The following is a 27437-nucleotide window of genomic DNA, read 5'->3' on the forward strand; positions in this document are numbered from 1 at the left end:
ATGATCAAAGATGGATTTTGAATTCAAGGGGAGATTGTGGGCATATAAGGTAACTCCACATTGATTGTTTTACAAAAGTCCATTTATATTGACGAGAGGGCGTCATTCACATTCTAATGTGAATCCAGGACAGATGAAGAAAGGAAAAGTGTTGGGCTGGAATGTTTAAAGACGTGATGAAACTATTTTGGCATCTCATGATAAGAATAAGAATTATTTTGACACCAGGGGAGGATGATTGATGTACGTTTAAAAGTTGGTGAGTGGGTCTGTGCCAAAATTGTCAGAAAGTTTGGAAGAGTAAACAGTACATTTAGTTCTCCCAAGAACGTAGTGAGAGTTATGCTTAGAACTGTGGAGCTAGATGATGGTAGTATTTACCATATGAGTCGCATTGCTATTGCTGAACAGTACAGTGGTGTTGGAAGAACAGTCTACAATTAGTGTGGGTGAATCTTTGAGTAAAGTTTGGTGGTTGAATGTTACATCAAATACTACACTTGTATCATATGCTCTAAAATTATAGAAGATGTAAAAGGCAACCTAGACACTTATTGTATATGATTATAATTTTGTATTTTTTGTTTGCTGAAAGAGGAATGTGTAGTTTTGTATACGTCTCTAAATAGGTGGAATGTTGTAGTAGAAAGTAGGGACATAAGGCGTGGGTGTTCTATGTATATTAAGAGCTCTCAGAATGTTGGGGGGAGTTGGAGGTGGACAATGGAGGTTGTGAGGATCTGCTTCACTATTAAGGTTGCTCTACAAACCCCCTGGTTGAAAAACTTCCCAATTATTCGCTAATACCATTTTACAATTCTAAGGGCCAGATGTACGAAAGGATTTTACCCATTCTGTGTCTATGGGAAAAAGCTTTCGTACATATGGCCCTAAGTTCCATTCACAAGGTTGATGCATCACTCGATAGCAGATTCTCTGTTTGTTTTGTTAATCACTTTAGCCCAAGTTGACCAATTTGCAGAACTCTTTGGACAGACACAGTACAAAATTTAGGAGTCCGTCTGCAAAATTTTCATGCAGATTGGGCAAAGAGCGTCACAAACACATTGGTTTTTAACCTTTACGTAGTAAGTCAACATAGGGATTTGTGTGAACGAAAATAAGAAACGAATTAATGGGAATACAGCACATTTCACAGATGTTCACAGATCTGTAGTGAGGTTGCCAGCTGCTGCCCCTGTTCCTGGGTGTATGTTCGTTAGGATTTTGAGTAAAAGCCAAAATATAAGACGTCGATGGACGTGCGTGTGTTATGTATGGATTTTGATTAGTTGCAGCTTGTATTTGTAGATTTCATGATGTGCACTCTCCTGCCATCTAGTGGTGGTTTTCGATTATTACACTTGACTCTTAAAGTCTTTCTGTTTCGAGCGTGCATTAATTAATGGAATACATATAAGTAACATGGTCTTTTACCATATATAATCATTTTGGGAACGTTGCTGTTGCTGGAAAATCTGACAATCGGTTTAGGAAAGACTTCTCATAATATACTCGGAGCCAAATGTTATCTAGTACTCTCTCTCATAATGTAATTTATGTTATCTTCGGGGAATTTATCAGTTGATAGCGTCAAGGAGTTACTTGAGGGGCCTGCAGGTTTCGAATGACCACACATTGTAAGTGGAGGTATCACGTAAGTGTGTAACTAAGTCCTTGAAGCCTCTGTGCTCGTATTACTTGGTGACTATGTGATCGTTTACTTCAAATGTCTCTATTTACTTTCGGGAAATTGCTTTAAAACTGATCATGATTTTTGTCATACTTTTCATGTGAGGTCTAACCAAAGTTATTGGTTTCAAGTGAACAGTTTCTAAGGCATGCTTCATTACCTAGAGCTGTTGATTTGTTTGATAGCTCCTGAATTATTGTATTTTGTTTCCTTTATTTTTAGGGGCAAAGTGGACAGAAAAAATACCAGATAAACCTGAAGAGTCGTTCAGGACCTATCCATGTGCTGCTAATTAATAAAGAATGCAGTTCATCCAAGCCAGTAGTGTTTCCAGTTCCCCCACCTGATGACCTAACGCAGACTGCAACCCCCGTGACTCCACAAAGACCAGTTGCTTCACCACAAACTCCAACCCAAACAAAGCAAGAGATCCAGTGTGCACCAGTTGCAGAATCATCTTCTGGTAAAGGTTGCTATTTAGCATTCTTCGTTTATTTGATCAAAATATACTGCATGTCCTGGTTGACAGGATAGAAAACATTTAGTTTATTCAAAACAGTGATCGTACAGATCATTAACTGGTATTAACCCCCTTTAAGTATGTAAGCTCAGATAAAATGTACAACTTCGAGTAAACATAATCTCTTTATAGAATACAGTATAAATTTGTGCATTACCCTTGGTCTAACCTCATTTTTCTATTCCATTTCCACGTAAAGTTTTTTAGCTTGGGAGACTTTCTCCTCTTGAGTTGTGTTTGGAAGAATCTATTTTTTTTCCTATCTTGAGAACTTCATTAGTGGACATAAATGTGTGATAAGCCGCCCTGTGTGTAGAATTCCCAAACAGTTTAAAAAATATATATATAAGTATCTTTTCAAAGCTACATTAGTGCATATTCCTGCTTACATGCAGTATTTTGCTTTTTAAGTATATACAAATATAATTGAAAATTGAACAAGCAATAGACCCAAAATAACGGATTTAATTCTTCCTTTCTTAAGGGAAAAATGAAATAGAGTCAGACAGAATAAATCACAATCGTTTTAGAGAAGATTTGACTTTGAGGGCATGCTTTTCCAACGGCCAGTACAGTAGCAGTTAGATTAGGTTCTCCACTATAGACCATTTTACAACACTGAGGGCTTAAACGTCAATCAATCAAAGAAATTTGTAGAGCGCGCTACTCACCCGTGAGGGTCTCAAGGCGCTTGGGGTGGGGGGGGCAGGGAAGGTCACTGGTCAAACAGCCAAGTCTTGAGGTTTTTTCTGAAGACTAGTAGGTCTTTGGTTTTGCGAAGGTCAGTGGGGAGGGAGTTCCAGGTTTTGGGGCCGAGGTAGGAGAAAGACCTGCCTCCTGAGGTGGTGTGCAGGATGCGGGGGACTGTGGCTAGGCGAGGTCGGCTGATTGGAGGTTGCGTGTGGGAGTGTGGAAGTTTACTCTTTCATTGAGGTAGGTTGGGCCGGTGTTGTGGAGGGATTTGTGTGCGTGGATGAGGATCTTGAATGTGATTCTCTTGTCTATGGGCAGCCAGTGTAGGGATTTGAGGTGTGGTGAGATTCGTTTGTGTCGGGGGAGGCCGAGGACGAGGCGCGCGGCTGTGTTCTGTATTATTTGGAGTTTGCGTTTGAGTTTGAGTGTGGTGCCGGCGTAGAGGGCGTTGCCGTAGTCCAGTCTGCTGCTGATGAGTGCGTGGGTGACTGTCTTTCTGGTCTCTGGGGGGATCCATTTGAAGGATTATTTTAGGGTGCGGAGTGTGTGGAAGCAGGAGGAGGTTAGAGCATTGATTTGCTGTGTCATGGAGAGGGCGGGGTCGAGGATGATGCTGAGGTTGCGTGCGTGGGTTGCAGGGGTGGGTGCGGGGCCTAGGGCGGTGGACCACCAGGAGGCGTCCCATGTGGTTTTGTTGGGGCTGAAGATGATGACTTCGGTTTTGTTTGAGTTGAGCTTGAGATGGTTAGTGGTCATCCAGTTGGTGGTGTCTAGGAGAGCGGCGTGGAGGTTGGTTTTGGCGGTGGTGGAGTTGCGGGTGCGGGAGAGGATGAGTTGGGTGTCATCTGCATATGAGAGGATGGTGATTCTGTGTGCTCGGAGAATGTTGGCTAGGGGGATCATGTAGATGTTGAAGAGTGTGGGGCTGAGAGAGGACCCTTGGGGACTCCGCAGGTGATCTTGGTAGTGTTGGAGTGGAAGGGCGGGAGGCGGACTTTCTGGGTTCGGTCGATGAGGAAGGAGGAGAAGCCAGTCTAAGGCCTTGTGGCGGATTCCTTTGTTGTGGAGGCATGTGCGGAGTGTGTGGTGGCAGACTGTGTCAAAACGACGGTCTCGCCTTTGTCGACTTTGGTCCTGATGTCGTCAGTGCATGCGATGAGGGCGGTTTCTGTGCTGTGGTTCTTGCAGAACCTAGATTGTGAGGGGTCAAGGGTGTTGGTTTCTTCGAGGAAGTGGGATAGGCGAGTGTTGACTAATTTCTCTGCAACCTTGGCGGGGAACGGGAGGAGGGAGATGGGGCGGTAGTTGGAGAGGATCTCCGGGTCGGCTTTTTTTTTTTTTTTAGCAGAGCGGTAATTTCTGCGTGCTTCCAGGGGTCTGGGTAGGTGGCGGAGTCAAAAGAGGAGTTGATTATGTTGTAGAGTATGGGGGCGATGGTAGGGCTAGCTTTGTTGTAGATGCGGTGTGGACAGGGGTCGGAGGGGGAACCGGAGTGGATGGAGTTCATGGTTTTTTCCGTTTCTTCGTGTGTGGTAGGGGTCCATGTGGATAGTGTGGTGGGGTTTTGAGGGGGGTTGAGTTGGGTGGGAGAGGGGTATGTGTGGTGGGTGGGTGTGTGTGATGTGAAGCTGTTGTGGATGTCCAGGATTTTGTGGAGGAAGTGGTTGGAAAGGGCGTCACATAGGGGCTGTGTGTGTGTGTGGGGTCTATGTTGCTGGCTTTGGGTTTGGCAAGTTCGTTGATGATGGTGAAGAGTTCTTTGCTGTTTTGGGAGTTGTTGTCAAGGCGTGTCTTGTAGTGAACTCTTTTAGCGGTGTGTATGAGTTGGTGATGGGTGCGAATGTTGGTTTTGAGTGTGGAGAAGTTGGTTGAGGAGGGTTCTATTCTCCATATTTTCTCAGCTTGGCAGCATTTGCGCTTGGAGTCTTGGAGTTCAGGGGTGAACCATGGGGCGTTCTTGATGTTGCGGGTGGTGATGTGTCTTCTGAGGGGTGCTATTGTGTCTGCGCAGGTAGTGATCCATTTGGAGAGGTTGTGTGCTCCTGCGTTGGGGTCGTTGGTGTGGGGGGGGTTATAGGCCAGTTGGGAGTTTAGACGTTCTGTGGGGATCTTGTCCCACATGCGGTAGGGTGTGGTGTGTTGATGGTAGTGTGTGGGGGGAGTTTGGTGAAGGAGAAGTAGACGCAGCGGTGGTCTGTCCAGGGGAGTTCAGTGGTGTGGGTGTAGGCTATGTGTTGGCTTGAAGTGAAGATTGCGTCCAGCGTGTGTCCTGCTGAGTGGGTGGGTGCGGTGACCAGTTGTTTGAGTCCGAGGTTGTTGAGGTTGTCTATGAATGAGGTGGTGTTGTGGTATTGTGGGTTTTCTAAGTGAAAGTTGAAATCACCGCGGATGATGTAGTCTGTGGAGGTGAGGGCGTACGGGCTGATGCTGTCTGCGATGGTGTCACAGAAGGCGGGGCGTGGTCCGAGTGGTCTGCAGACTAGTGTACCTCAGAGGGTGGAGGAGTTGTTGATGTGGACGAGGAAGTGCATGTGTTCAGTGTTGCCGATAGTGTCTTGGGAGCTGGTGGTGACTTTGATGGTGTCTCTGTGTAGGATGGCGATGCCCCCGCCTGGCTTGTTTAGGCGGTCTTTGCGTTGGAGTTTGTATCCCTTGGGGGGTGGCTATGGCTATGTCTGGTTCTAAGGAGAGGTTGGTCCAGGTTTCTGTGAGGAAGGCGATGTCAGGTGAGTGTGTAGTGATGAGATCCCAGAGTTCTATGGCATGTTTGTGAAGTTGTGGGATGTTGAGTAGCAGGCAGTTCAGGTGGTTGTGGTGGGTGGCGTTGGTGTGCTGCGTGAGGGTGTTGTTGCGGGGTGTGTTCTGGTTGTGGGCTGGTGTGCTGCGGGGTTGGTTGGTAGGGGCAGGGTGGGTGAGTTTTGTGTTGGGGATGTTGTGTTTGTTGAGGGTGAGGTGAGGGATGACGAGCAGGAGAAGTGGCAGGTGTAGCAGGTGAAGGGGCCATGAGTGTGTGTGGGGCTAGATGTGGTGCATGTGGGGTGGGGGGCCTGGGTTGAGGGAGTTGAGGGTGAGGGGGGAGTAGGTGTGTCTGGGAAGGCCAGGGGTTCTGGCTCTAGGCGCGGACAGGCGCAAACGGGCTTAACTTTGGCGCGCCTGCGCCGCGGCTGCCATAAGAGGAGGGGAGGGTGGGAGTGGCAGCTGTGAGGCGGGAGGGCCTGTCCTATGAGAGGGCTGTGGGGTGGGGCCGCAGGGGACGCAGCGGCGGGGTTTTGGAGAGTGAAGAAAGGTGAGAGAAGAACAGAGAGTGAAGAAAGGTGAGAGAAGAACGGAGAGAGGAAGGAGGGGGGAGGCAGGAGGGGCCGCAGGGGACGCAGCAGCAGGGTTTTGGAGAGTGAAGAAAGGTGAGAGAAGAACGGAGAGAGAAGAACAGTGAAAGAAAGGAGGTGGGAGGCGGGAGGGGCCGCAGGGGACGCAGCGGCGGAACGGAGAGTGAAGAACGGAGAGATAAAGGAGGGGGGAGGCGGGAGGGGCCGCAGAGGACACAGCGGCGGGGTTTTGGAGAGAGAAAGGACGGGAGAAGGAGGTGGCACGGAGGGCAAGGCGGGGAGCGACCTACCTGCAAGCAGGGTCGAAGGTTGCTCCTAGCTAGCACGCCGCGGCTGCCATAAGAGGAGGGGAGGGTGGGAGTGGCAGCTGGGAGGTGGGAGGGCCTGTCCTATGAGAGGGCTGGGGGGTGGGGCCGCAGGGGACGCAGCGGCGGGGTTTTGGACAGCGAAGAAAGGTGAGAGAAGAACAGAGAGTGAAGAAAGGTGAGAGAAGAACGGTGAGAGAAAGGAGGGGGAGGCGGGAGGGGCCGCAGGGGACGCAGCGGTGGGGTTTTGGAGAGTGAAGAAAGGTGAGAGAAGAACGGAGAGAGAAGACCGGTGACAGAAAGGAGGGGGGAGGCGGGAGGGGCCGCAGGGGACGCAGCGGCGGGGTCTTGGAGAGCGAAGAAAGGTGAGCGAAAGGAGGAGGGAGGCGGGAGGGGGTGCAGGGGACGCAGCGGCGGGGTTTTGGAGAGCGAGAGGACGGGAGAAGGACGTGGCGCGGAGGGCAAGGCGGGGAGCGACCTACCTGCAAGCAGGGTCGAAGGTTGCTCGAAACGTCGAGATATGCTGCAGCGTTATGACCTTAATTAACATTGAAATTATGATTAATGTTGACACCCTTCACTCAATGTCAAGAGATTGCTACCCCAACTTGTGACTGAGGAGCACCATTTGCAGAAACCTTCTACACAGATCTTAGCTAGTCTCCCAACACTCCCTCAGTGTCAGGAGCAAGACCCTACTAGAGCAGAAGGGGAAAGTTCAAGAGTGGTAATTGCCGAAATAAGGGGATGAGGAACTCGGTGTGGAGAGATGACCGAACATAATTCCAGAATCAAAGGAGAGATTTTAGATTTGCTAGTAGAAGAAAGTGTCCTAGAAGGGACTCAACTGAAAACCCACCATATGGATGAAGCAGCCATTCCCTCTACATTGTCAGTACGCGAGCTTCAATAAAATGCCACAATGATGATGCTTGGCAACTTAGTTTTGGCTCTTTAGTCCCATATTGATTTTCTAATTCTGCAATATGTGCCCATTTCAGTATTATGGTTGTAGATTCAGGACTAATGGTATGAACCCTCAAGTGTTTTTCCAGTGTATATTATCAGGCAAAATCTATAAGCCAAGAGAAGAAGTACAGGACTTTTAGTGAATAGTTCCTTTCTTCTAACAGTGGTCCTTCTCTGGAGTTACTCCAAAGTTCCCAATGCGCCCTACCCAAACAAGAATTTAGGTGAATGCGTGGGATTGGGAAATAAGGTTTGCGCAACATATGCTTACATACCTCAGACTTAAAACGTTTATTAAGACACTCACTGGTGCTTATGGGATTTCCTAAAGTTATTCTCTGAAATTATACCTACAAAATTATAAAAATAGCAAGATTTCAAGTAATTTCTGAAAGAAGGCATATTATTTTGCAACATGAATTTATGACAGTTATGGAAGTAACTGACTTGCCATCATATTTATTGCTGTTTAGTTTCTTTGAGCTGCTTTTCCTAGTTTAACCATACTAGCATTAAATTAGATGCCCGTAGGCGGGTATTAGACGGACCTTCATTGGAAACTTGTATGCTTTGCCCAAATGAATTTAGTCTCTTTTTAAGTAGGTGGCTGGGTTACTGTAAATACACTCTTCACATGTCTAGAGGCACTTTACATACCATTACTGTTGTTTAAAATTACTGTGGGACTCCAACTTGACGACTAGGAATGATTGAGTTAGGCATGTAAATCTATGTACAATACTAATGCCAGAGAACTGTAGTTACAAGTCTATAACTTGTTTCTTTGGACATCTCCAAAATAAATGTAAAGAATTGTCCTCCTCCCCACACCTCTCAGTCTTCCTTCTGTCCCAGACATGTATCTTTTCTGGTATGCCATACTGATATAACATCAACTGATTTATGTAACTGAAGAAAGATTGCCGCCAAGTCATCATCACCTAGTTGCCTTCTCAAGTCTTTCTCCAAATACTTCTGAGTTGTTTTTTCACTCTTCTCCAGTAGTAAGAATGAAAATGTATCTAATATCAAGTGTTGTGTACCCTCTGTATGAATATTTTTTTTTAAATAGTTTAAGTGGCATTGTGGCCCACTACTTAAATGAACCTTATTACTCAGTGTAGTACTTAACATTATGAAATTAGCTCTGTCTCCTGTAGGGAAGACTACTTTTTTAGAAGCTTCCAAGATTGTATTACTCTTTCTCTCTCTCTCTCTCTCTAAATATCACTAACATTTTTTTAAATGCAAAGTTGAATATGAAACAAAACGCAAAAATGATATCAGATACCAAAACAGTGATTGGTACATTTATCTGGCTCAGAAGGAGATTTCAGACAGTCACGATTGTTCTCCAGAATCCATGCATCGTGGGGTATTTCCATATGAGGAAGAAAGTGGAGTCTCCATTACATCCTCTCAGAGAGCTGAGTCGGGCCTCAAATGTCAGTGATTGTGTGCATGCGTAGTGCATATGTGTAGAATTTTATTTACACCCGCCAAATACCCCCAAAGGGCATCGTATCACCATGTCCTTATCATTATCATCTTGCGGGCCAACTCCCTCCAGTCTTTCAATTTGTCAAGCGTGAAAGGTGTGCTATTAATCAGTGTTTTGTGTATCTGCAATATAGTCTTTCGACCCAGGAGTTTCCATAATACCTAGATATGAGCTGTTCTGGGTGTTGGATAAATTATCAACGTAGGGCCCCAAACCATGCTTTAAAGGTAGAGATCTCAAGGCCTCCAATTTCTCCAGCACAAAGTCTTAACTTATTTGCTCGGAGGTTTACGTTTCCTATGTCACTGGTTTTTGGAATCCTATTTTGTCCCATTATCAGAGCCTCTGTAGTGTACTTTGTTTAGGACGGTTTTGTTCCCTGTTCCCGGGGGCAGGGGGGTGTAGCGAGCCTTGCTGTAACTAGAGAGGGTTCTTGCTGGGAGGAGAATACCCACTTCTTGAACAAACCCAAGTTTGTTTTCCCAATGTTATTTGCTCACGTTAATCAGTCCTAAGACTCCCCTATGCATCCCAGGATATACTGTTGTCAGGAATAGCCTAAATGTGCCACTGTCCCATAACAATATAAGAAGTACCCTTCACAAGCTTCAGGAAGAACTTCTTAGAAAACTGGAATGGATAACAGGGACATTCTATAGCAAGCATAAAAGCTAAGTGAGATATACCATTTTTTACGGTGCCACCCTGGCGCTTTCTGCTTCTGAGCACTATTTTACAGTTTATTCTTCAAAAAATCTTAACTCAAGTTCTGATTATTGGATTTTTGTCATTTTGATCTTGTTTTATTTATTACATTATGTTCTGTTTTTCTAACCAGGTGTGGTGTCTTTGTGTGCGTTGTGTTGACTGTTTTAATATTTGATGTGTTTCACAAATACTTTATATATTGCCTCCAGGTTAAACCTGCCTGCTCTGTGCAAAGCTCCCAGAGGGTGAACACAGGCTAATTCAGGGTTTGCGAGACACTTACCCTGACTAGGAGTGTGGTTGCTGTTTGACTAAGGTTTACAGCCCAGTGAATGAACAACCTAATTTCTTACAGATACTATTTACAACAGCTGGTTTCATAAGCTTCATGCTAAAAAATATATGCATGACCACTTTTTGGTGGGAGTAACGCCTGTGTTCGCACTGTTCAGTCCTCAAACCTCAGGCACATAGGTGGTTCTGATCAGGGTTACTTTGAATGGACCTGGATATGTTTAGAAAGAGGAGCAAAAACAGGGGTGGCTAAAGAATAACTTCCTACACGATAAAATGATAGTTAAGAACATCCAAAGCAGCTTAGAGTGTTATATGCAGGAGAACAATATGGAGTGCATGGCAAGAATGTCCTATGGGAGCAGCTAAAAGAGGAGGTAATTGAAGCTTTTTTCTCTTTAACAAGAAGAGAATTTTAATATAAACTTAATCTGAAGCCAAACTTAGATAAAACGCTCAAAAGCTCTCTTCCCCACAAAATGGGGAGAAAAAAGGGTGGCACTTAGAGTCCAAATTAGAGCTCTAGACATAGATACGGCAGAATACTATTAACTTCTCAAAGTAAAGGAAATAGAAGAACCAATCAACTGTCAAATATTGGACCAAAGGTGCACTTGCCAAATGTTCGGAACCTTCAAGCAAGAGCAACATAGGGAAGGGAAAGCAAAATAGAATAAAATAAAAGGTTATGTAACATACCAAGGTTTACAACGGATTTGACCGGCTCAGGAGGACTCTTTGAATGTGCCCATTAGACTTGAGGAAGTAAAAGTAGAAAACTCTAATCTAGAACAGGCGAAAGCACCTGGGCCCAACAACCTTTCTTCTGCATAGAAACAGACAAAATGTGGTATTTAGTACGTCACAGGTTTGCCTGTTGCCTATTGTGGGCTGTTCCTTGACTAGTCAAATAGATGTTGTGCAAAAAGAAGTACCTCTCGTCTATCACAAGTGCTTGAAAGAGTGATAAAGTTTGTGTCTCTAGGGGATTATTGCCTCCAACCTATTTTCACACTGACTGTCTGTGATAAACAGTTTACATTAAAGAAAAGGGAGGATGCATCAAAATGAGTGATACTTTACTCTTGCTAATAAATATTTACGTATTATAACTTGATTGAATGGAAATATGTTAATCTGTCGTCCTGGAGCGATTACACACAGACTCAGGGATCAGACTGGTGTCTGAACCATAAAAACACTGTGGCATAGAGGTCTTGAAATGGTTGTAGTTAATAGTGTCCTCTGAAAATTCCCTCTCAAAATGTCTTCCTTAATGAGTGAACTCTGGTGAGAATGTCTAGAGGCAGGTCTCTGTGCAAGCCAAAATCACCCTGTGAATGTGTGTGTGTGTGTGTGTGTGTGTGTGTGTGTGATAAATGACAACTGTGTGGATATTTTCATCCTCTACCCCCTTGTGGGATGCCATGGATTTGTAATAAATGCATCCCAATCAGTTCTCCAATTCGTTTTGTGCTTGGTGTGCTATGTTTTGTACTTTCAAGGACAACCTCGTGAGTCACATTGAGTCTGCTTCTCTGATCTCTCATCCAGAGTCTGCTATTGGTTATCGTAATGTTCTTCCACATCTTTTGCACGCATGGTTTTAAGTCAACTTAAATGGAACTAAGCTCCAGTTTTATGTATTTTCAAAAGAACTCCAGGTGATCTTATGTGATGAGAATGAGGTGTATTGCAGGTGGTTCATTCTGCCATTTGCAAGAAGATGTAGATGAGGTGAGATGATGGCAGGAAGAGACACTGTGCTCTTAAGAGGCAATAGTACACTAGCGAAGTGCTCCCTTTTTCTTTTGTCCCCTACTATATCCTTAATTGGTCAAGCGCTGGAGTATATTTGGAATGATTGATATTCTCTAACAGTGAGCTTGGTTATAATGAGGCAGGTGAATAGAGCATTGCCAGTGTTTATATTCTACAGCTCAGCATTTTTGGCTGAACCCTTCTATCTACAAGGTGCCAGAGTGCCAGCGTATCCTTATACAGGAAATGTTACATTTTCTGTAAGGGCTTTTCTGAAATTGAGTGGCCAGCTGTAAGATGCTCCTGGGTATTGTCTCCCTGCAGTTTTCAAACTGCCAATTACGAAGGACAGCTTTCAAGTCACTCCTTTAAGTTTCACAGCACACTTTGCAGCTAATGATCATGTTCCACCACCGTACTCCACAGGCAGACTGGCTCAATATGGCAAATGCCACAGGTGTCAGCATAAACCTTCTGAAGTGGGAGAGGCCCCACTTCCCACCTTCCCCCATTTTCAGTTTAGCTGATACAGGGCCACTCACTTCAGCTGGGAGCACCCGAAACCCTGTCGGTCAGTGTTCGTTGAACTGTGGTTGTCACTGATTGGGCACTCTCACCCTACTCTTCTCTCCTTTTGGCAGATCCACTGGTACAATCCCAGCTTCTTCTTGTCTCTTCCACCTTCCTGCTTTCAGAGAATGTGTTTTGAACACAGTCATGTAGAGGTTTCCGCCCCCCCTCCGCCTTTTTTCTGCAGTTTCTCTGCTGCTTTCAGCTCATTGTGAAAGATGTTGCAACAATCAATGCTTAGCTGAACATTTTTTTTTAGATTGTTTTCCTTCTGCCTTGTTCTCTCAGTAGTGCTTAATATGTTCACTTCAGCCCAGAGGCATGCTGCCCGTGCTTCAACGTCTTGGATCATAGGTCCATTTCTGTGCTACCTCAGGTGGCAGGTGCATGTTGTGTCATTAGATGGGTCTGCCCATTCATTTCACAACCTTTGCCCATGCATGCACTTGTGCCTACTTCAGTGTGTGCTACCAGGACTAGGCCTCTACTACTGCCCACAGTTATCAGGCAGTGTATATCTAATTGCATACGGTGGTATCAGCGACCTGCCCTCCTAAAGTTGCTCACTTTTAAGCTGTTATGCTTTTATCTTGCTCCTCGGACAGAAGTCGGGCATTCCTGTTGGCTGATAAGCATCTATCTCCTGACTGCAGCTGCAACCGACTCTCTAGTATTAGAGCATGATTTTAACACTTCAAAGAGCGGGATGGAGTAAAGTCATGAGATCTGACTCCACGCCTTGTGAGACCACCATATCTGATTACAACTTTAAAGCTGCTCACTTTAATGTTCCAGATCATGTTATGCAGTATTCACCAAGAAATATCAGCATTCATGTGGAAGCTAAGTATTGTCTCTCTTGGTTCCCAAAAGGAAAGGTTGGTTGGATAGACTCGATAACAGCCATTTTTAGACAGAATCAGAAGAGTGACAAGACAGAAATTTGAACACACAATAGTTGATGGTAGGAATGTCTGCAAATAGTCTATGCCAATAGCAAATTTTCTTAATAGCATTCAAACCTTTTGTTTTTTGCCCACTGTGCCACTGTAGTTTGAGATGGACTGGTCCCATCAGGAATAGAGTCAGTACTGATTTACATAAGGCAGGTCTATGTCTACAGTTGCACAGTGGGTGAAAAGCAGTACTTTGGAAAGCTACCCCGAGCGATTGCCAGTGGTTTAGACCTTTTGCTAGTATTCCTTCCATCACCTTTTGTGTGTTGAATCTAATGCCCTAAGTAGCCATGGTAGAGCCATATGTGGATCTGTTGGTTGGTTTGCCACAGGATCCTAGCAATTATTGCCAGTGATTTAAACTATTTGCAAGTCTTTCTCCTATCACCTTTCTTGTATTTGAAGATGGAGAGCCTGCTTTAGACTTAAACAGCTGCCCCCTGGTGTCAGGGTGGTCGAGGTAATTACCGCCACCATCCTTGTCAAAGTACCATCTTCCAAATTCAGAGATCTCCATTAGCCCTGCAGAGATAGCTGTGCCTTAGAGGATCCACAGCCACTGTGTCTTCTTTGAAGATATTGAAAGCTTCATGAGCGGCTGCCATGTGTGAGGCGGCCGCTCAGCAAGAGTGCTTTTTTTTTTTTCTTTTTTTTTTTTTTCTTTACAAAAACATACAAAGCAGAAGTTTGTTTAGTAAAAACCATAATAACTCTGAAACCTTGGGAGTTTTCTTCCAGAGAGTGGGGTTATTTGTATATTTTTTTCTTCTCTGTTTCGGACCAGCAGTGGAACCAGACCGTGTGCTCTAAATAGAGCAAACGGTCTGATGTATCTACACTGACGGCCTGAACTCCATCTGGCCATTAGTTTAGGGTTTCCATTGACAGAACCAGTAGGGGCACTGCTGCCACAAACATGACAGTCTGCTCAACTCAAAATAGAGTGGGCTAAATGCCAGTTTAGCAAACAGGGGACTCAACCTTGTTAAACCCAACATTGTTAACAGTAATGATCCCTATAATGTATGTAACATGGGGGTAAATAGTTAAAGGCCCCACACAACCTATGTGATTCTAGTATCAAATATACCAGTTAAAGTCTGTGATAGGTTAACCATAAAAACTTGCTTAAAGGGAGAGGGAAGGGTTAGCCTAGCTGCAAACAAGTTTTGATCTTTAAAAACAAATGATGCGATCAAGTGTTTTAAGCAGTCTGAATTAAAGTTTCAGTTGGGTGAAGCAAATTTTATGTGAATATCTGCATCAAATAAGCGTGCTATGAGTAAATGTGTAGCTTTTGAATTTCTTGTATTCTCAGAAGAAGTCCTGAAGATCTGGTTTCTGAATTGTACAAGACTTAACTGACTGCTGACAACCATATTGCATCGCGTTTATTAACAAAAGGAGCAGTTACATGCTACCATGTTGCCCTGTAGCAACTTATGAGTTCTTCATGTGAAATGCAGAGGGGTGACTAGTCCTATTACTCAGAAGCTTAATTGGGATACCCCTCCGACTAGTGATGTAATAATTCGACAAAGTAAAATGTGTAGTAAAAACCATCCAAAATATTAAATCATCTCATATTTAGGAAATCATTTAAAATCTGGTTCTTTAAGCAGGTTTTAGTTTTATTTTCCATTCTCTTAATGTTGTATCTATGTCTTACTAAGAGTAGTCTTGCTCAGTGACAGAATACCCTTCAGTGTCACCATTCGCATTTGAAATTGCAAATGGTGACACTGAAGGGTAGTGGCTCTTCCTCCTGCTCAATATTTTGTAAATGCTACACATGTAAAACTGTTTTCATACTTTTACATGACATCCCATCTCAGTAGAAACATAGGCACTCATCATCATCAGCATCACACAAGCTTTATTCGGTCATCAGTAACCATCAAAGCAATACAAAAGCACATTGATCCAGAATTTTAAAAAACCTTTTAAAAAGGGGCTCAAATAATAAGTATACAATTGCAATAAGTTAAGACCGTTCATTTATTTTCCTAAAATATACATATTTACAGATTTCTAAATATTTAAAAAAATAAGTGCGTATATGCCATGCAGCCACAAGGAACTTGCTAACTGCATAGATTAGAGGAGTCAAAATGTCACTCTTCAAGATCCTTAAGGCAATACCACATTGTCTTATGCCCAATTTCTGACAAACTGAACTAATCTCGGAAGCGTCATTACAGATAGGACATAAATCGGATGTTGATGATAATCTCCAGCTACTGGTTAAAGACATCCAAACATCGAAAACGAAAACGGGCATACAGACTCTTGCCCAATGAGTCAGGAATAAGATCTAAACAAGAGTCAAACTGGGGATACCACTTAAAATCCAGAATTTGATTAAGATGTACAAAAGAGCTGATTATTTCTTACATAAGACCAGTAGGCGGATTTCAGGGATTGTTTCTGGGCCTTTCCTAAATGCTGTGGGTTCTCCCAATAGCTCTCAAGCCTCAAGGTACAAAACCATTTTGACACATGCCTAAGCCTTGGAATAGAAACTGCATTAAGTCTTTTTAGGATGCCAAGAAGGAGAGTCCCTGTAGATGGCAAGCTCTGGAGTAGTCCAGATCCTTACCCAGAAGAGTAGGAGTCTCAAAGTTATCAGATCAGAAATGCGGTCAAAACCAAGGTCCAAAAAAAAAAAACAGGATTAAGGGTGTACTACGTGGGCACGCAAGTATTGCTCTAGCAAAGCAATTTTCGCCCACAGACAGTTTATTAGTATTACAAAATCTCCACACCTCGGCACCAGAGGCAGCAGCACCCTGCGCTTTTGCCGAATAGATCCTAATAGCCGGGGAGACAGCTTTTGTGGCAGTACTTTTATAAAAGCGCAGGATAGCACCTGACCTGTGTTGAAGAACTGTCACACTTTTGCTAATGTGATCTTCCCAATGAAAGTTATTCGAGAACCTCACTCCCAAATAATCTATTGAACTAACCTTACTCAGGGGGGCCCCATCTAGAATGATGGTTCATCTCCTTACTGGCCCAGAACTAAACACCATTAGTTTGGTTTTACTAGCATTTAGTTCCAATCCATAATCTACACAGAAGGATTTAAACCTGTCAATAAGAATCTGAAGACCCATTGGGGTCTTAGAAATGAGGAGTGAGTCATCTGCAAAAAGTAGAATAGGAATTTTCTCTCCATTCAGGGACAGGGCATCGTTTTGACAGAGAGGCGCAGCTTGTACCACCTCATTTATAAGTAGAGTAAATAGAGTTTGTGCCAGGACACATCCTTGGCGATCCCCTCATAGAATAGGAATATGATCTGTTAATTCTCCCTGGTTACCCCATCTCACCTGAGCGTGTGTTCTCATGTAGGCGTTGTAATAAGTAAATTATAATTTTAGGAGTACCCATTCTCTGCAGGACATCCCATAACTTTTCTCTAGGGACCATATCAAAAGCGGACCGCAGGTCCACAAAGACAACATATAAATTTTGCTTGGCAAGGACTATATATTTCCAGTATAAGAGCATCAGCCTGAAAACCTGATCCACCGTACTAATTTTTGGGCGGAAGCCCGTCTGGAGTGGGGATAACACCTGATTATCTTGAGCCCAATCAAGTAGCTTGTCCAGAAGCTGATTGGCAAAGATTTTCTGGAGGTTGTCAATGAGATTAATAGATCTATAATAATTACGTCACCTTTTTTATGGATAGGAATTATTTTGGCCCCTTTCCAGGTACTGGGAATTGGGCCCCCAGCTGCTATTGTGTTTGAAATTATGTTTATGTACCAGGAACATATTACTGGTTCAGATTTATAAAGATCCCCCAGTATCTTATCTGGACCCGGTGCTTTTGCAGATTTTAGAGAGTTGATTGCAGCAATACTTTCCCCCATCGTAAGAACAATTGGGTCAGTAAGATTGAGTATCCTTCCCTTAACCATCAGGGAGATGACCTGTTTTAACCATCTGCTGGAGGGGGGCTTCGATAATTAGAAGGTTGCTAGGTGGAGCATATAGTTTGGTAAAGTGATCCACCCAGCTCTCAGGTTAAATATGAGTACGGATTGTACTCTTGCCCCCTCTGTGTCTATAATACAGTAACTTCCAGAATGTCGCATTATCATTTTGCTTGATTGCATCAAGGATGTTCTGCCAGGTTTTATCTTCCCAGCTTCTTTTTGCCTGTGTTATGGTCTTATTATAGGTAAATCTGGCTGATTTTATCGCCCCCCCCGGGAACGACACATAATGGCTGATTTGGCTTCGGAACAGTCCTTATTAAACCACTCGCTAATTTTATGATCATCATCAAGGCGCTTGGTGGTAGTCTTCTTATAGAAAATATTTTGCAATTCCCCCATCATTACTTCATGGATGCTGAGAATTGGAATATTGCTTATTTCGAACTCTTTGTAATCAGCCATAGCATCTAAAAACAGTTGGTAAATACCCTTAATTAAGTGAGAATTGGACATTACTTTAGGCCAGCTGACACGAGTATGACTATTATCCAAGAGAGGCTCCGGGACCTCAGTAAAATGAATTTTCTGCGATCTCCTAAATGCACCACTATATAAAGTGAGAAGCAGGGGATTATGATTGCTCTCGTAACGACAGCCTACCTTCATGTCTTTTAAAGATGGCCATAGCCTGGCATCCACTAGAAAATAATCAATAACGCGTGGATCCAGTAGCGCTTAAAAGCCCGAGTTTGAAGCAAGGAAGCCTGGGGGAGGTAGTCTCTCCCTAGGCAAGTGGCGATCGCAGAGTTTCGTGAGCAGTCAGCGCGTCCCACGCTGAGTGGATCCAGTAGCGCTTATAAGTGCGAGTTTGAAGCAAGGAAGCCTGGGGGATGTAGTCCCTTCCTGGGCAAGTGGTGACCGCAGAGTCCAGTGAGCAGTCAGCTCGTCCATAAATAGGCACTCATTATGACCCTGGCGGTCACGATCGGACCAGTCGGTCTGACCGTGACATTACGACCATGGCTTTACCTCCATAGTCGGACCGCCGGCACTGCCACTTTTCAGCTGCACGACGGCCTGGTGGTGCCGGTGGTCCCAATCTACCAGGGCAGCACTGCAAGCAGCGTTGCCCTGGGGATTACGACCCCTCTCTCCACAGGCGTTTACATGGTAGTTTCACTCACCATGTAAAGGCTGCCGGAAAACGGGGTGCCCTGCCCATGTACTTGTCATGTGCAGTGCGGGGGCCCGCCTGGCCAGCCCGTCGCGCAAATCACTGTCTGCTTTGCTTTGCAAACAGTAATTTGTGCAATGGGTGCTAGTGCACCCAACGCACAACAGCAGTGTCGCTGGCTCTATTATGAGCAAGCGTTAATGTTGTGCATTTCCCGCTAGGCCAGCGAGCAGAAGTGGTGTTTCTGCCTGCTGACCCAGCACGAAACTCATAATAGGGCCGACGGGAAGGAGACTGTACTGGCGGTCTTCTGACTGCAGGAGTTTGGCGGGCGGCTTTTTCTGCCCGCCAAACTCGGAATTAGGGCCATCGAATTAGTAGTCCATGCATGTACGCCAATGAACACTTGTAAACGTGCACAACATAGACATTTGAGCAAACCATACCTCAGACCCTACCTCTTTCAGTTTTTCCTCATACTCCTATCCCTCCTAGACTTCCCACCCTCTTTTTCTAACACTCCAACCCCCTCACTCCTCTCCCCAAAGCACAGAACTCAGGGTTCTGTAATTACAGTTAAGTTTGTAAACTATTCTTACGTTTCACAGTACTAGATCACATTTTAATGCTCTAATCCACTGTAACAGATGAACTGTAGTACACACACATCTCTGTTTTCGCTAACAGCTTCCTTTTTCTTTTTTTAGACTGTAGGGTGCAGCAGATTAAAACTGCATCACCCCCCTCTCCTAGCATTCCAGAACCTGCCACATATTCCAGCCTTCCAGAAGATGAAACCCAAACTACCACAACTATAGACAGCTACCAGCCTCTGATTCCCTTAGATGTTCATAATGTTTTGAAGCCAAACCAATATGATGTAGGTAAAATGGATGAATCTGGAGGTAAGATTAGTTTTATTCTTAACTGAGATCTCTTTAGAGACTTCTTTTCAAATAAAAATTGCCCATTCTTGTTTCTGTTACAGCCTGTCATTTAAAACTGATATGTATATTATGCCACCAGACATGTAAAGCAATTTATTGGTCTGTATTGTCCTAAAGTACAGTATCAATGCAGTAAGTGATCCAGTGCACTAATAAGTGTAGTTCCCGCTTTCACTTTACTCAGCGATTGCGTAATGGACCTGGAGCCAAAGTAACAAAACTCATTGTAAATGTATGCATACATAAATTTACTCATACACAAACATTTATGTTATCGTACAGAAATGTATGCTTTTTGTACCTTTACTGCTGTATGTGTTTTTTTTTATTTTTAACCTCAGTGTATGTGAAGTCTGCATTGTAGAAAATCAATATGTAGGGATAAGAAGTCAAACTGCTCTAGGAAGCTGATGCCTGAGAGAGTCCATCAAAGTGGAACCTGTTATTCTCTAGCTCCCACTAAATCCTGTAGTTTTGGCACCTAAAGCTCTGACCTTGACAACGTTGGATTTGGTACCCACCGATGATGCTTTGCTGCTGGGATGATTTGCCAGCTTACTCATTCACATGAAATACATATTGACTTAGTCTTTTTCCAGTGCTTAGATTTCTCCAACATGAAAGAAGGTAAGCTGTTTTTGTTGGTCCAGCTGTAAATTCAAAGTTAGCTATTAAAATTTGATACCACAAATTTCCAAGGGCAACAAAAATGACTAAATCCCAATTGTTGTTGTTGCTGGTAAAGTCCGTCATGAGCTCGTCTACAGCTTCATGGTCCTCAAGTAAGGCTACCATTTCCTCCACACTGGGTTCTCACAGGGTCCTCTGTGGTCGACTGCCAAATGGACTGCTGGTTATACCTCACAAGATGAAGCCCTTCTTCAGTCAAGTGACATCTCTGTCTTCTTCACATGAAAATTATGAAGCTTTCTTCAAGGTCCCAAAGCTGGTTGTGGTGTTCAAGTTATGCCCAGTGGACTATCCAGTACTCCGTGTATTTTTCAGGATCAGTCTGTGCAAGAATTCCCACTAAATAACGATCTTCCTTATTCAGCACTTCCTGACGTACTTAACTGTAAACCTTCCGACGTGCATCTTGTGATGATTGCAGAACCCGGGCTCACCTTTTAGCAGCTCCAGTTCCCCTCCCAGATGCATTCTCTTGATGTGAGCAGAGGCTAGTTTTTGAGACACCTCTCCTGTTGAAAGGCTTCTGTCCTTTTACCCTCCCTGTTGCATCTTCATGTGAAAAGTCAGGCTTCTGATGGGCCCTTTGTAATTCCACCTGTTCCTGTCCACTTCTAAATGAGACATCCTAGGCATGTGTTAAGTGATTGCCCCACTCCAGTCTTTCTTCCTTTAGATGTGTTCTATTATTTCCAGGTGGAGCACTTTTTCATGGCTCCTCAAGACTGTAATTACTGCCACTAAAGGGAAGGGAAACCGGTTTATTGCTCTCAAACTTCACAAAGTACGATCTTTAAAAGTTACATTTGAACTACAGATCTCAAAAATGTACTGGAACTGCTGAACTAGATTTTGATAAATAATAAAAGAGCAAAAACTGTTGAAGAGTTCCTAGTATATTATGAGTTGCGATTGTAAGAATAGTGTGTTGTTATGCCTCTGCCTTCTTTATATAGTGACAAACAGAATTTGGTAGCCATTCACCTAAAGGACACGTTTCTTTAATATTTAACATATTCAACCAATAAAATAAATTTGTAGAGCGCGCTACTCACCCGTGAGGGTCTCAAGGCGCTGGGGAGGGGGGAATTAAAAATGGGGGGGGCAGGTAGGGTCACTGATCGAACAACCATATCTTGAGGTTCTTTCTGAAGAGCAGGAGATCTTTGGTTTTGCGAATGTTGGTGGGGAGGGAGTTCCAGGTTTTGTTGGCGAGGTAGGAGAAGGACCTGCCTCCTGTGGTGGTGCGTTGGATGCGGGGGACTGTGACAAGGGTGAGGTCGGCGGATCCGAGGTTGCGTGTGGAAGTTCACTCTTTCGTTGAGGTAGGTTGGGCCGGTGTTGTGGAGGGGTTTGTGTGCGTGGATGAGGATCTTGAAAGTGATTCTCTTGTCTATGGGGAGCCAGTGAAGGGATTTTAGGTGCGGTGAGATTCGTTCGTGGCGAGGGAGGCCAAGGACGAGGCGTGCAGCTGTGTTCTGAATTCTCTGGAGTTTGCGTTTGAGTTTGAGTGTGTTCCCGTAGTCCAGTCTGCTGCTGATGAGTGCGTGGGTGACTGTCTTCCTGGCCTCTGGGGGAATCCATTTGAAGGATTTTTTTAGGGTGTGGAGCAATGTTCCCTGTAAGGCGCGCGCGCACCTTTCCTTCCCCCATCGCGCAGGCCCCTTTGGCAAGCGCGCACGTTGTTCCACCATTCCTGTACTTTGTGGTAGTTTATTTGCGTTATCACTTTCTAAGCCTAAATAAGCCTTTTAGAGCGATATACGTGCTCCCCTAAGGCAGATAATGCTCATATTTGAATCTGGATTGAAGTAAATGAAAACAGCGTTTAAAGGCCGCGGGGAGTGTTTTAAACATAATTTGCCGTACTTTAGTATACGAGCGAGCAAGTGATATTTATGTTGAAAATGAATGGTTAATGAGCTAGGAAATGCTTCAGAACAGTAAAAAATTTGCTGTTATCAACTTTTCCATCATTGTCGTACTTCATAGTTGTTTATATGCATTATCACTTTCTCAGCTCAAATAAGCCTTTTTGAGCGATAGTCGTGCTCTCCTATTGCAGAAAATGCTCATATTTGAATCTGGATTGAAGTCAATGAAAACAGCGTTTAAAGGCCGCGGGCAATGTTCCCTGTAAGGCGCGTGCGCACCTTTCCTTCCCCTGTCGCGCAGGCCCCTTTGGCAAGCGCGCATGTTGCAACGTTCTTGCAACGTCGCTCCCTGCATCATGCACAGCAAATGTGACAAGACAACAACAAGACGTAAAGGCACCTTCATTGCTCATTTACCGTCTGAATGGACAGAACACTTTTTTTGTCCGCTTGCCAGAACGAGCCAGTAGGCCTAAAAATGGCTCACATCAAACGTTGGCACCTGACTTGTCTAAACTCTGATGCAGCTTCTCCTACAGTCCGTGTGTGGGTGGGGTAGGAACATTTCTCAGCCTGTATCTTGGCAGGGGCATCATGGCATTCATCAGCAGTGTGTTCATCAAACTGTAAATGTTAACCAATTGTACAACTGGCTGTATTTGATGTGCGGGGTCCTCTGCAGCACTCTGAGAATATTCATTAAAGTTTCATAATGGTTCATCCTCCTGATTTCTGTTTTCTCTAACTGGGGTGTAGGTGGCACTTAACGGGTCATGTCCTTGGGGTGTGCAACCAGGTCACAAAACTGCCTTGATGCCCTATTGCATGGAGCAATGATATCCCTTTTTTGCTTTAGTGGTATGGAGAGGCTAATGCCAAAGATCTTGGCTAGTTATGCGCTGCACGCGTGTGAATGGTCAATTTCTTGGCGCACGTATCCTTGGCTGCAGCACACAGAGACCGCACACTGCAGCACACAGTGGAAAAAAATTAGAGGGAACATTGGTGTGGAGTGTGTGGAAGCAGGAGGAGGTTAGAGCATTGATTTGCTGTGTCATGGAGAGGGAGGGGTCCAGGATGATGGCGAGGTTGCATGCGTGGTTTGCGGGGTTGGGTGCGGGACCTAGGGCGGTGGGCCACCAGGAGTCGTCCCATGTGGTTTTGTTGGGACCGAAGATGATCTCGGTTTTGTTGGAGTTGAGCTTGAGGTGGTTAGTGGTCATCCAGTTGGCGGTGTCGAGGAGAGCAGCGTGTAGGTTGGTTTTGGCGGTGGTGGGGTTGCGGGTGAGGGAGAGGATGAGTTGGGTGTCGTCTGCATAGGAGAGGATAGTGATTCCGTGTGCTCAGAGGATGTTGGCTAGGGGGATCATGTAGATGTTGAAGAGTGTGGGGCTGAGGGAGGACCCCTGGGGGACTACGCAGGTGATCTTGGTAGTGTTGGAGTGGAAGGGCGGAAGGCTTTCTGGGTCCGGTCGGTGAGGAAGGAGGTGAGCCAGTCTAAGGCTTCGTGGCGAATTCCTATGTTGGGGAGGCGTGTGCGGAGTGTGTGGTGGCAGACGGTGTCAAAGGCTGCGGAGAGGTCTAGGAGGATGAGTGCGACGGTCTCGCCTTTGTCGACTTTGGTCCTGATGTCGTCAGTGCATGCGATGAGGGCAGTCTCCGTGCTGTGGTTCTTGTGGAACCCGGATTGTGTGGGGTCAAGAGTGTTTATTTCGAGGAAGTGGGATAGGCGGGCGTTGACTAGTTTCTCGGCAACCTTGGCGGGGAAAGGGAGGAGGGAGATGGAGCGGTAGTTGGAGAGGATCTCTGGGTCGGCTTGGGGTTTTTTGAGGAGAGCGGTGATTTCCGCGTGCTTCCAGGGGTCTGGGTAGGTGGCGTAGTCGAAGGAGGAGTTGATTATGTTGCAGAGTATGGGGGCGATGGTTGGGTTGGCTTTGTTGTAGATGCGATGTGGGCAGGGGTCAGAGGGAGATCCGGAGCGGATGGAGTTCATGGTTTTTTCGGTTTCTTTGTGTGTGGTGGGGGTCCGGGTGGAGAGTGGTGGGGGGCCAGGAGTGGGGGTAGGGTTGGGTGAGTGAGGAGTGTGTGTGGTATGAAACTGTTGTGGATATCCAGGATTTTGTGGAGGAAGTGGTTGGAAAGGGCGTCGCATAGGGGCTGTGTGTGTGAGGGGTCTATGTTGCTGGCTTTGGGTTTGGCAAGTTCATTAATGATGGCAAAGAGTTCTTTGCTGTTTTGGGAGTTGTTGTCAAGGCTTGTCTTGTAGTGATCTCTTTTGGCAGTGCGTATGAGTTGGTGATGGGTGCGAATGGTGGTTTTGAGGGTGGAGAAGTTGGTAGTAGAAGGTTCTAGTCGCCATACTTTCTCAGCTTGGCGGCATTTGCGTTTGGAGTCTTGGAGTTCAGGGGTGAACCATGGGGCGTTCTTGATGTTGCGGTGGTGATGTGTTTTCTGAGGGGGGCTAGTGTGTCTGCGCAGGTGGTGATCCATTTGGAGAGGTTGTGTGCTCCTGTGTTGGGGTTGTTGGTGTGGGGGGGGAGGCGGGGGGGGTTTGTGGGCCAGTTGGGAGTTTAGTCGTTCTGTGGGGATCTTGTCCCACATGCGGTAGGGTGTGGTGTGTTGGTGGTAGTGTGTGGGGGGTTTGGTGAAGGAGAAGTGGACGCAGTGGTGGTCAGTCCAGAGGAGTTTGGTGGTGTGGGTGTAGGCTATGTATTGGCTTGCGGTAAAAATTGCGTCGAGCGTGTGTCCTGCTGAGTGGGTGGGTGCAGTGACCAGTTGTTTGAGTCCGAGATTGGTGAGGTTGTCTATGAGGGAGGTAGAGTTGTGGTCTTGTGGGTTTTCTAAGTGAAAATTGAAATCACTGAGGAGGATGTAGTCTGTGGAGATAAGGGCGTGTGAGCTGATGGTGTCGGCGTAGGTGTCGCAGAAGTCTGGGCGTGGTCCTGGTGGTCTGTAGATTAATGTACCTCTGAGAGTGGAGCTGTTGTTGATGTGGATCAGGAAGTGCATATGTTCTGTGTTGTTGATAGTGTCTTGGGAGCTGGTGGTGACTTTGATGGTGTCCCTGTGTAGGATGGCGATGCCACCACCTGGCCTGTTGAGGCGGTCCTTTCGTTGGAGTTTGTATCCCTTGGGGGTGGCGATGGCTATGTCGGGTTTGAAGGAGGGGTTGGTCCAGGTTTCTGTGAGGAAGGCGATGTCAGGTGAGTGTGATGTGATGAGGTCCCAGAGGTCTATGGCATGTTTGTGAAGGGAGCTGGTGTTGAGGAGCAGGCAGTTGAGGTGGTTGTGATGGGTGGTGTTGGAGTGGTGCGTGAGGGTGTTGTTGCGGGGTGGGTTCTGGTTGTGGGCTGGTGTGCGGCTGGGTTGGTTGGTGGGGCAGAGTGGGTGAGTCTTGCGTTGGGGGTGTTGTGTTTGTTGAAGGTGGGGTCGCTATGGTTGGTGTGATGGATGAGGAGCAGGAGAAATGACAGGTGTGGCAGGTGAAGGGGCCATGAGTGTGTGGTGCTAGATGGGGTGCACGTGGGGCGGGGGCCCGGGTTGAGAGAGTGGAAGGTGAGGAGGGAGTAGGTGTGTCTGAGAGGGCCAGGGGGGCTGGCGCTGGGCGCGGTCTTGGCGCGGACGGGCGCAGACGGGCTTGCCTTTGGTGCGCCGGCGGCGCAGCCACGCCGCGTCTGCCATAAAAGGAGGGGAGAGTGGGAGTGGCAGCTGGGAGGAGGGAGGGCTTGTCGAATGGGAAGGCTGGGGGGGTGGGGCTGCAGGGGACGCAGCGGCGGGAAAGGGGTTTTGAAGAGAAGAAAAGACGGTGAGGAGGGGGGAGGGGACGCAGGGGACGCAGCGGCAGGTAGATGGAAAAGAAAGCAGGGAGTGGAGGTGGCGTGGATGGTGGAGCGGGGAGCAACCTGCCTGCAGAAGCATTCCACTTTTATACATTATACATCTAGTTATCTGGGCTACAAGGCACAGTTTGGGGTGATTTACCTAAAAGTAGATTATTATTATTATTATTATTATTTTTAGACGTGGCTGAGCACTTATCTCTGACATGTATTAAAACGTGTTTTTTTAAAGCTGCAGTCGGCCAGACCATAATGGGGTACCTGGAGGCACACATTTCCAGTAATGTATGTAGGTGGCATAAATAAATATAACTTCTACAAAATTGGTGTAATTTACATCAACTTGGTCTCACTGGATAGCTATTGATGCCAATTAGAGGTAATCAATTTTACCTCATGTTACAGGAAATTGAATTGCAGTGTCATAGTGTGCAGAGGCAAAATACCAGCAAAAACAAATACATCTAGGGAGATGATGCAGAAGAGGTAGACATTTTACAGGAAATTAGAACATTAAAAAGAAAATCCTGAAATTCACAACATAGGAAAGTGACTAGTCTTGCCCTCTATGTGTCATATGGTCTTTACTTTGGTGGCACCAGCTGGAATAACTCACACTCCCATCCTGCGATATGAAGTGTATGTGGGTCCCATGGGCACCTGGGCAGTGAGAAACGAGCCTGCGAGCTGCCTCTCTCCTGATATTAGTATTGAAAGCTGTGGTATATGAGCCACTGCACACACACTGTACCCCACCAGCCTGAATGTTTGACTATGCTAATGCTCACTGACACAATCTGCCTTCTAAAATTAATCCGGCTCTGCCCTCTGCTCTGAACTGAGGTGGGCATGGTTCAGTCTTTCGCTCTCTTCCAGTTCAGACTAAACAGCCGTCATGTGTTTTAAATGGGAAGTGACAATCTACTACTATGAGTAATAAGATTTTATTTCTAAACTATCATTTTGATTGGATTGGCGGTCAGTTGACCACCTTTCCATATCTGCTCGCAGAACACTTTGCATTTTGTGAGTGCAGTTTGTTGGTCAAGTGCATCATAGTTAGGTCGAATAGATAATTCAAATATTTGGACCTGCAGGTCTGGTAACATTTTTCTGTTTTTTTTAGACCTGCACTGCACGCTTTAGCAAATTAAAGTCAGGCCTGTTGGCTTTGCCAGTGCTTGCTACTGCAGTTGAATATGCATCAGTTAGAATTGAGATTTATGATTATGTAATTTATTTAGTCTATGATTGGAGTGGCTTAAATGAGGACATTCAAGGAGATGATTGAAAAAAAGCTTTGAAGAAGAGGAAGAGCAAGAGTGCTTCTTCCTGCTGTCACATTTAAATGATAACTTTTTCTCCAGGGATTCCTCATTGCTAGTCATAAGCACAGAGTTGCAACTCCTACCCCATGCACTTGATCCCGGAGCACTTTTTAATAAAAAAAAATATATATATATATGTATAAATGTTTTACGTTTTAAAAGTCTTTTTTTTTTTTTTTTTTTTTTTTTTTTTTTTTAGCTTAAAAGTAATTTAAAACTACCTCTGAAAGGTTTTAGTGCCCATCTTTTACCTAGTTACTTAAAGAAAAAAAATCTTGCCCTGACTGTGGATGTTATGCCAGTCATTTTTTTCCAGCTCCTGCTGGCAGGATTCAGAAACCT

General features: G+C 45.3%; 1 protein-coding gene across 2 annotated transcripts in view; it reads left to right on the plus strand.

Annotated features, from left to right (window-relative positions):
- Nucleotides 1-27437, plus strand: part of E2F5 (E2F transcription factor 5) — a 178045-nt gene that overhangs the window by 90347 nt on the left and 60261 nt on the right. Inside the window, exons 6-7 of one of the 2 annotated variants that reach the window (XM_069220425.1) lie at nt 1916-2162; nt 19128-19325. In XM_069220425.1, the coding sequence (XP_069076526.1) occupies nt 1916-2162; nt 19128-19325 (445 nt within the window). The remainder of the gene's footprint in view (nt 1-1915; nt 2163-19127; nt 19326-27437) is intronic. The other variant, XM_069220427.1, reaches the window with a different exon arrangement.

The sequence above is a fragment of the Pleurodeles waltl genome, chromosome 2_2 (genome assembly GCF_031143425.1).
Source record: "Pleurodeles waltl isolate 20211129_DDA chromosome 2_2, aPleWal1.hap1.20221129, whole genome shotgun sequence".
NCBI classification, from domain to species: Eukaryota; Metazoa; Chordata; class Amphibia; order Caudata; family Salamandridae; genus Pleurodeles; species Pleurodeles waltl.